At 43.5% G+C, this 10,494-nt stretch overlaps 1 protein-coding gene across 1 annotated transcript; it reads left to right on the plus strand.

Annotated features, from left to right (window-relative positions):
- Positions 1-635: 635 nt before the first annotated feature.
- LOC308223267 (dual specificity protein phosphatase 13B-like) lies at positions 636-9,495 on the plus strand (the record flags this gene model as incomplete). The annotated part of the gene is made up of 3 exons (XM_080622022.1): positions 636-844; positions 1,514-1,734; positions 9,281-9,495. Exons 1-3 carry the CDS (start codon positions 657-659, stop codon positions 9,493-9,495), a joined length of 624 nt encoding a protein of 207 aa, XP_080478148.1. The 5' UTR covers positions 636-656.
- Between the last annotated feature and the right edge of the window lie 999 nt (positions 9,496-10,494).

Genomic DNA, 10,494 nt, shown 5'->3' on the forward strand with positions numbered 1-10,494 from the left:
ACAACTAAGAGCTAACCAGTGAATAAGATTTTGCATGACCAAATGCTACATTTGTAGCTACATTTACCCAACATTTTCTGCAGCATTACCTCTTTCTACTGGAAAGTGGAACTCTCACACTGGCATATTGAGGGCTGGGCTGCTTCACTGCAATAACAACAGTGTCTACAATTCCAGAGAGTATGAACTTTCCCACTTCCTATAAAAAAAATAATCTTTAAAAATATAATAATGAACTTTTAATCAAGAGTTTGGCATACCTAGAAACAAAAGCTGAGCAGTCAGGTCAAAATAAGCCACCTTAGGCCTTGAGCCTCGTAGTTTGCAAAAGCTTTTGCTTCCAATTTACCATAATAACGTAAAACCTTATTTTAGAAGCACAGGCATTGAAACTACAGCATGGGACTATGAGCCACTGAACTGTCATTGTTTAGATTGCAACAGCATTCCCAAGTCCAGCTGTGGCGTCTGCTGTGATAAGCTATCAATGCGCAAGAGAAAGACACCATCAGCCCCTGAGGTCACCCTCTCACTTGCTGTGAGCCACAGTAACTGTGGGCAAGCTTTGTGAGGGGGTAAGGGAAGGCGAGAGGAAGAGAGGGCGGTCTCAGAGATGCCTCTGGCTTGCTGTGAATGTCTGCCCTCCATCCTTCAGGATGGCCTGGGACTCCCTGTGCAGTGGGGACTTGCTATGTCCCAGGATAAGGAGTACCTCAAGCCGGACGCCTGGCAGCTGGAGCCGTGCTGGAACGTCCCTGGAGGAGCTACGGTGCCTGCTCTGGAAACACCCCCCCCCCACAGGGCACGTGGATGAAGTCTGGCCAAACCTTTACCTGGGAGACCTGTAAGAGAGAGGGAAGGGTTGAAGGTGTTAATGTAACTCTTAGTTCCCACCCTATTTCTCCCTCACCCTCCCAAGTTTTTCACTCTGTGGAAAGTCCAAGTGTTGAGCAATGCTGGACTGTGCATAGGATGCTGTAGCATAGAGAAAAGGCATCCTATCTGAAAAGAGTATTTCCTCTCCAGATTTCTCATCCTCCATTAGTACAGAAGTCCCACACTGTAAAAGCCTAGTGAGGCCATGGCACCAGTACTGCAGGCCATCATGCCAGAGGTAGGTAAAACAGGATCAACCTCATTTCTCCTCACACTAAGAGATAGCATCAGTCCCCTGAACTGATGGATGCTCAGCAGAGGTGACTTGTTGAGAAGGCAAACCAGAAAACTCTCAGCTTATGGAGAAATATCACAAGCACCAGCACCTTTCTATTTTTCATCAGTTGAGAAGAGCCACCTAAACTGGTGTTTGGAAGGACAATACAGGAAATCTGAAAGTCAGTTTCTTAATGGGTCACTTCTGTCTTGAACCATTTTGGTGGACAGTTTGGACCTGATCAACCTGTCAGAAAATAGCCACTAGAGCTTCATGCAGTTTGTAACAAACTGCACAATCAGCAGCATGTTCTACCCTTCATCATGCAGAAATGAATATAACCAGCTGTCCTTCTTTCAGGCACATTGCTCATGACAAAGAGCAGCTGAGCCGAATGGGCATCTCCTATGTTGTGAATGCCGCTGCTGGGAGATCTCACATCAACGCTGGACCCGAGTTCTACAAAGACCTGCCTGTGGATTACTATGGAGTAGAAGCAGAGGACAACCCAAACTTTGACCTCAGCATTTACTTCTACCCAGTTGCTCAACACATAAAAGCAGCACTGAATTCCCCAAGAGGTAACTAGACCATCTGTGCATGTTGTGTATCTTCTGCATAGCAGCCATGTAGAGCAAGTTATCAAATAGTATTTGGCACAACCACCTGCAGATACAGGTAAGAATACCTTGGTTTGGGTATTTCCCAAGTTAGCATCACACTTGCCTCCTGAACTCCCACAGTGAGTGGAAGTTCCCTTGTTTCCCTAGAACAGGGAAGGATGCATGGACAAGGCTTTCAAAGGGGCTTTCCATATGCCTAGTACTATTCCTTAGCAAAAAAACCCCACCAAAATAGCGAGTATGCTTTATTATCTATAGGGAAACACTGACCTGGGAGGAGGCACATAGAATTGATCTTTTCAAAGTAGTGATGGAGTTTAAAATATAAGCTAGGATGTGGTAAAAAGAGAAGGGCAAGTATCATATTTGAATGAGTCAACTATAATGCTGTGCAAGTCCCACAAACACAGGATAGGGAAGAACTTGCTGGGAAGCAGTTCTGTAGAAAAGAACCTAAGCAACACCACCAGCCAGGAGATAATGCTATTACTAGAGAGTGTATAACCTTGGAACAGGAAAATAGCCTGCAAAATCCTTGGACTTGCTAAACACCGGCCAGGTACAATACCAGAGTCCTGGGGCTAGTGGGGGATCATTACTATTAAGGACAAACCTTGACAAAAGTAAGTCTCCACTGTGACTCAAAATTGTACAGATACCTACTCAAACGTGATTTATTAAGAGAAGAGCTGTGCACTCAAACTGTTTTGCTTGCATCATAGTGAGCTCTAAAATCAATGAGAGTCCTAAAACACTTGCTACCCAGGTCAATCATGTGCAGCTAGCAGAGCCAATCCATACTATACAAGCTAGGAAAGGGAGACACAGTAACGAAAAATAGTGTGCCCCTGTGCTAGATGCCTCAGCTTTTACTGCTGTTCGGAGGGCTTAATCCATCCCATTAGAAAGTATTTGCCTTTGTGCAACCGAGGGCTACATTTGGATTTCAAAACCACTAACATGTTTGGGGAACTTGGATCTACACCCATTTCTATTGCTATTTGCGACTGAAGAAATTATTGGTGGTGCTTCAGAGAAAGGTAAGATCCAAATCTATTAACGCATGTGTAAGAAAAAAAACGTTCCAATCAATTGACAAAAGACAGAAAACACAGATGAAACCTGGTGGCCACAAAAGCAAACAAAACCAGTCCTTGACAAGATGCTTGCCCAGATACTGGAAGTTATGAGTGCAGAACAAGTTAGGGCTCAAGGCATATTTATCCCTACTCCCATGCTTTTAGATATTACTTTACTGAACTCCATATGGAAGCAGGGTTCTCGGAATGGAGACAAGGTGAAATTGAATCATACATAGTCCAGCTGTTGCTGACATTCATCATTTTAAGGGAAGTGCAAGTTTAGAAAATATATAAACAAGATGTTCTGGAAGCCTAATTTCCTGAGCTCCAGAAATTTAGCAGCTAAATACCCATGACCTGTGCAGGGATGAGACAGGGAGGGGATTGTTACTCACATCATTTAGAAGAAAAGAAAAAATAGCATTTATTATAAGCAGTGATGCTGAACAAAAAATTATACCAGGTGACAAGAGGCCTGTTCCTATTAAATTCAGGATGTAACAAGGTACTTCTGCTTGATTGAGAAGTCATTTAAAACTGCTTCTTAACTATTACAAATTCAACATTTTTTTTTAATGCAATTAAATTATCTTTTTTACCTGGGAGGATAAGTCAAAGTTCATACCGTATCAGGCACAAACATACTTAAAACTATGAATCAAATACTCGTTAGAATTAAGTATGAAGCATTACTCCTGTCGCACTTGAAGAAAAATTCTGATGCCTTATACCAGAAGTGCAGAATACAGCTTGGTCAGATTTATTCCAGATTTCCACCTTAGCTGAACAGAATGTGTCTTTGGTGATATAAGGAATTTATTTTTAAGGCAATTTCTTCAAACCTGGATGCCAGAGCACGAGCAAAAGGAAGCAGAGGAGCATGCACCCACATGCTCCTGATTGGGAGCTATTTCTTTACAGTGGTCAATGGCTGCCCCATAACCTGAATGACTTCCTTCATTATCTTTGTGATACAGACTAAGAAATACATGCACTACAATTGCAGCCATACCATATAATCATTATTTTATGAAACCTTCTTCCTTGGCTGCCTTTCCTTCAGCACAGCCCTGCTGTTCCTTTGACCAGCTAACAGAGCTGTTTGGGAAGGCCAGCAAGCAGATATGCAATCTGCCCTCTTCTCTGTAAGGAAAACACAGACAGGGCAGTACTGCCATTCTCTGTCATGCCCATGCTCGAGGGGCAACAACTTGAATATCAATCTTGCCATTTTGCGTGGCCATCTGTACAACCTGCATTTTTCTGGAGTGCAGCTAAACCTAAGCTTAAATCAGGAGGGTTTGGTAAAGTCTAGTGGAAGAGGGAGGGAGAGAGAACTTGAGAGCACACATGAAAGCACACCGTGAAAATTATTAAACTAACACCATCCTGAGAATAAGATTCTGAAGTAGACAGCTTCTCCTTTTACTGACCTTCAAACATGTTTAAAACAGGCAAGTTAAAATCGTCCATTAAATTCCTGAAATGGCAAACCCTCTCAGAGGCATCTCCTGCTTCCACTTCACCAGAGAAAATGAAAAGCTAGGCTTCCTCTCCTGCTGCCTTCTTGATGGAGGTGATTATGAAAGAACCTTAACTTAGGAGAAGAAGGCTCCCCTCTCTTGACTCTGCTGTAGGAGCATCACATACATTAGTTTGACCTCCCACTCTCTAGCAGATGACAGCCCTTGCCTGTTCCAGGAGGTGTAGGAAGAAGGGACACAGCACCACTTAGATCTCTCTGTAGGCTTCTTGCTATTTTCAGCTGTGACACAATAGACACTTGATTAATCAAGAAAAAGACAATTGATTCTGCACCTGGCTACAGGATGGTGGCTAAAAGGTAACAGGAGATGAGAAAACCACAGTGGAGCAGGAAGAGCCCCTGGGGCCCTTCAGCCCACCTGAGCTCTCCTCCTGGTGAGCAGTATAATCCTGCTGGATTCAATGGAATGAGGGTAGCTGGGGTGTTCACTCCAGACGACAGATCTTGAGCCTGGTCTTATGCCAAATTGAATCCATGCTGCAATAAAGCAAAGGCTAGTTCAGGACATTTAGCTCAGTTAATGATGAGTGCAAAAGGACAATAAGATATTATGTGTTTTAATGACTGATTTGTTCAACAACATTGAATTTCCCAACTTGAATTTGGCCAACAAACTTCAATGTGCAAACTTTATCCCTAGTGCAAACCCTTTGATGTCAGTGGAGTTACAGCAGGCATGAACTGGATATAATATCCATAATCCGTTGTAAAAAAACCAAGTGTTATTGTTCTGCACAAATCTCAGCCAGATGACAGTTATTGTCTGCCTCTGTTAAATGTAGCTTGAGATGTGTGATGCAAAACTTCAAATAAGGATTGCAAGATTTAATAATGCCAGAAGCTAAGTGCCCCCACTTCTCCTCAGTTAATCCCATTATTCCTAAGGGATCCTGTTACACGCTTGGAGAGAAGGTTGCAACATGGCCCTCTAATGTGGGATCAGTCCAACTTCTCTTTGTACTGTATGTTAAAACAAATGGGGACAGGGAAGGCAGAGTTGGAGAATGCTATGCTTGTGGCATAGATTGTGTGGTACAGAAGATGTGGTTATAACCTCCTTGCCCACCCCATGACAGGTGTATGCACCACGACTGCCTCTCTGAATGCTGCTTTCCTAGGCTGTGGTCCAGCAGCCACCCGGGAATCCGAGCCTCCCGTGAGAGGCTGATGCCACACGTGTTACCAAGCCCACTGCGGACAGTCCACATGGTGCAGACATGCTTCAGGCGCTCATCAAATGCAGTATACCATGGTGGGTTCAGAGTGTCACTTTACCCGTTTACAGATACTGCTAAGAGACAAGGGCCTGAGCCTGTAAACAGAACCAAACAGCAACACAGCTTTTGTTTCCTGACTCAAGTTTAACATTCAGTTTGTTTGCTACAAATAATCACATAGTAAATTCAAATCTGCTTTCATTAGAGCAATTTTACATTAATTAAATCATTTCACATGACTGATTTATCTGCAACAAACAGTCATTTTATTGTCAGTGTACCAGCATTTATCGTAACCTCTGTGCCTGGTGAAACAAAGGCTAACAGTGTGGAAGAGATTCTGCACGTGTGAAAGAGACAATATACCTGCATCCTCATGGGAACTAGTGTCTTAGAGAGCCATGCAGATAAGATTCAAGGTCAATAGTTGGGGCTTGTCCAGGTTTTTGCCGAGATGCCTTCTAAAGCTAGTTGTTGATCTAGGAGAACTCTTCTGAAGTGAAGATAAGCCAGAGAGGCAGGGAAGAAAATTCAGTGTGCTCTTACTCAGCACCTCCTCCTCCCAGGTACAGAGCTAGATATAAACCACTAGAGAGCCAGCCTATACAAGCAGGGGCTTGGAATTTGTTCTGCTTTCTGTGCCCCTAACAAAAACACATCAGACAATACTTATTGGCAGCATCCTTATCTGTACTCAGCTCCATCTTCAGTTCCAGACTGCAGGTGGGGATGAGCATTTCCCAAGGCAGAAAGCGCCATCTGGGTGGGAAAAAAAAAGGACCAAAGAACAACTTTACAGAAATGAGGTTCAGGACAAGTGTCCTGTCCCCTGTCCAATTTCCAGCCAGATTCAATTTTGAAACATTTAGTGACTCAAAATCAAATTCAGCATCAAGACCATCCCTTTTTTGGTTGTTTTTTCTTTGTCTCCCTTCCCTTCCTGGTGCAGTTGTAGAGTGTTGGCAGCTAGAGATTTTCAGACAGGTTCCTGGCACTGTGTTGCGGTCAGGCCTTACTGCAGACTAGTGAAGCATGTATTTTTCAAAGACTTTTTGGTCTTAGCCCTATTCACAGTATTTGTCAAAGAGAAATTTTGTTCTTGGTTCCTTTATCAGGAAAATCTCAGGCCTGGGTTATTTGGGTCTGAAGTGCCTCCTCTGGGGAAGATAATTCAACATCCATATCCCACGAGGCTGATGTGAAGGCTAATGAAAAACATTGAAAGCACACTGAAAAAGAGTCTGGTGAAAATTCAAATTAGCATTATCTTTAGCAGGGGTGCAAAGCTTTACTCCACATTGCCATGAAAAGTAGGACTTCACTTCCAAAAATCCCCATGGAGTTAATGGCAGTAAATGGTATCTCAGTAAATCCCGTGAAGCTGTGTCTGAATAGGAAAACACAAACAGAAATCACTTGATCTTCTAATTCTGCAAAACTGACATGATGTTGGAAAACCATTTTCTTTCCCCCAAAGGTTTTGATGCCCAGTCCAGTCTGCTGTCACAGGAGCTGTTTTCACCACTTCCTTGGTGACTATATTTGTCCCTTTATTTTTACTGAAGAGATGTCTATCTTTAGGGCTGAGCTCAGATTTCTCATGCCAGGATAATGAAAGGTGACTGTGTCACATACATTGTGGAATTCAACACTTCCCTCAACCTGCTGGCCAGAGCAGGTTTTCACAACACATGCCTATGCTCTCCGAGCATGTGGCTATGCCATCATCATTAGTCAGAACTGGAACAGTTGCTAAATAAATACTCTGTCACAAACAAAATGGGATTTGAGATTAAAAGCTGAGCACAAAGTACCCAGAATCAACACCTAGGAAGATGGGTGCAATCAGCCTGAGGGTTTTGGCTGGATCTAGGCTTATCATCCAACAAGGGTATTTTTGTCTCACTCACTGCTAATAGAGAAATCAAGATGCCATAAGCACAAACAAAACAAGGAATTAGCCCAGAAAAACTACCCATTCTTTATACCCCTACTCACGTTTTACAGAGAAGCAGCATCTGAGACCCTTTATTCCATGTCCAAAGGGAAAAAAACAATATGGCATGATTATTACCGATTTTCACCTTTTTCTGTGTATAAATTGTGTTATTAAATTGCATTTCCTGCAGCTTTACAGTTGGTAAATGAGAGACCACAAATGTGACAGGCTAAAAAAATAAAGTTAAAAAAAAAAAGCAGAAAATCTTTTTTTCAGACTTGGGAAGATTTCCAGTCAAAAGGGTTCTGACGTCTCCATGCTAAGACAACAACATTTTAATTCAGCTGCCTTAATGGGTGACAGAACTGTCCATTAGGTGGTCAGAAGTTCAAATCTGAGTCTAGTCTCTGTTAGTTTAATAATGCCCAATTGCTGAGCTATGGGCTCTGTGAAAAGCCTAGATGTGACTGCAGAAAGGAAGGAGAGTTTTTTCAGGCATGGCTATAATTGAGCAGAAAAACAGAACTCTTTTTTTTCCAATTAAAAATTTCTCATTGGATCATACCCTTTTTGTGAAGCTTGAATCATTTCACAACGTGCACAAGATGCAGGTTTTCACGTTCCAGAATGAGCTCTTTGTTCACATGCAGAGGGAAAGAACTGCAAACTTGATTTTTTTCCATCTGAAAGCAATCCTTTTGACAAAATTTCCTTTAATTTCACATAAGACCATTTGAAAAAGTGCTTATCTCCTTCCAGCATGGGTCAGGCACACATTAGACACCAGGAAGCAGTCATGATACAGAACTGCATTTCTCAGGCTGCTTCCATTAGCAATCACAGCAGAAAAAAGGAAAGCAAAGCAGACGGAAGGAGGGAGATATACTCCTAGATCCCTGGAAGGTCTTTCCTGAGGCTCGCTCACAGCAACATGGGAGGACTCATGGTATTACTCTTAATGAAGATCCAGATCTCATACTGAAATCTCTGGGGAACTGAAGGCATTTCATGAATTGTTTCTCTAGTGATCACCTAATACAGATGGGAAGATCCTGGCATTAGGGGAGCATAGTGACTAGAGATGTATAGGGTAGGCTATAAAAATGAAAATCCATGAGCTGGTGCAAATGGCATATACAAAGAGGAGTGGTTCTTAACGGTACACACTTCCAACAAGGTCTGGGCAGCAGTGAGTACCCTCAGAAAGCATAAAGCATTACTGCCCTAAGCAAAGAAGAAAAAAGAGCTTGGGAAAAAACAGGAGTGGTTCCTATAATAACAGCAAGCACTCCTGAGCACTTTTGAAACCCCAAGTTTCCAGGCTCACTGGTAGGAAGTAACCTGCCAAGGCTGCTTCCCATAGCATGGCCCTCAATTATGACAACTTGAAACTTTGCTAGCAAGTACATCACTCCCCAAATCACATGTGTGCAAGTGGGGACACCATAGGTGCAGGCTGGGCAGGAGGACTAGGGGCATGCCATCAGGCTGACAGCTAAGCCCAAACATGGATCCCAGAATACAGTTATGAATTTTCTGTTCTCAGCCATTAAAAAATGCATCGTTCCCCAGCCAGCAGTGCCCCAGGTCTGCTCTGCAGGGCTGAACACACTGGCTGGCTCAGCCTCAGTGTTAGCACCACTTCCCTCTCTGCTCCGGCACAATAAACCCCACCATTTGGCCTCATGGCATAGTCCCATCTCTCTCTCCTTTTTTTCAGGCGAAGTACTAGTTCACTGCGGAATGGGAATCAGTCGATCTGCAACTCTTATCCTCGCTTTCTTAATGATCTGTGAAGATATGTCCCTTGCTGACGCAATTCAGACTGTGTGCTCACACAGAGGGATCTGCCCCAACTTCGGCTTCCTCAAGCAGCTTTGGGAGTTGGACCTCCAGTTAGGAAGGAGACAAGGCAGAGGAGCAGAGCCCTACTAGCAAGGGGACATGGCTCCTGGCAGAATACTGAGAGATGCTGCCCTCGCTGAAGACAATGCAAGGATGCTGTCAGGACTACTCTGTAGCTGCTGCACTAGGAAACACCTTGGGAGATGGCTGAGCATGAGCAAGCTCATAGAAGTTTAGTATGTGTTTTTTGGATAAAGCCTACTAATTAGAAAGAAAATTAAATAAAAAAGGATTCAAACTGGCAGTTTTGCCCATGTGGGCCTGTTTATTTAACTACCTGTTGGGCATAGGGAGCTGTTGGGTTTTCATGCAGAATTAAAAGGCACTACAGTCAACTTAAAAAAGACTTTTTACTTGCTTATAATTGCATTTATAATGCAAGAGGGAAAATGGCCAAACTAGTAAAAAGAAAAAGAAAGTAGGAGGTTTTTCAGCAAATCTTTAACAATTCACATCCAGCTGGCTTAGGGTGCGACTTCAGGTTTTGCAAGCTGACATGCTCCTTTAGTCCGACACGGTGACACTAGTCAGGATCCAGCTCAGACCTCGGACTCCCACTGTTAAAAGCCGTGGAGGCTCTTTCTGGGACCTCCACACGTCCTTTTATTTCAAATTTATGGCAAACACTCAGAACTTCAGAAGATCACGAAATCCTCAGGAGCCGACACTGGAGGTCCCAGCCAGATGCTGCACCCTGGGGCAGGGCTATCACCAGCCTCATCACTGGTGAGAGGGAAGAAAGGTGGCCCCTTGCAAAGCAGGGGGCACGCTCAGGGCACACTGCCCACTGGTGCACTGTGGGGCAGCAGCAGTGCCAGACAAACATCCTCCACTTGGCTTGCAACCAGATGCTCCAAATCACATTCCCCAAATTTCCCTGTTTTAATGGAAAGCCAGAACCTAGTGTCATTGTGTCAGAGCAAAAATGAGCAATGCCTCTAACAAATCCAAAGCAGCAGCTCTGCATTTCAATTACTCTTTTACGCCCAATTGGCCACATTTAATCTTGTGAAGAACTCAAAGCAGATA

This window comes from Psittacula echo, assembly GCF_963264785.1.
Source record: "Psittacula echo genome assembly, chromosome: 6".
Lineage (NCBI taxonomy): Eukaryota > Metazoa > Chordata > Aves > Psittaciformes > Psittacidae > Psittacula > Psittacula echo.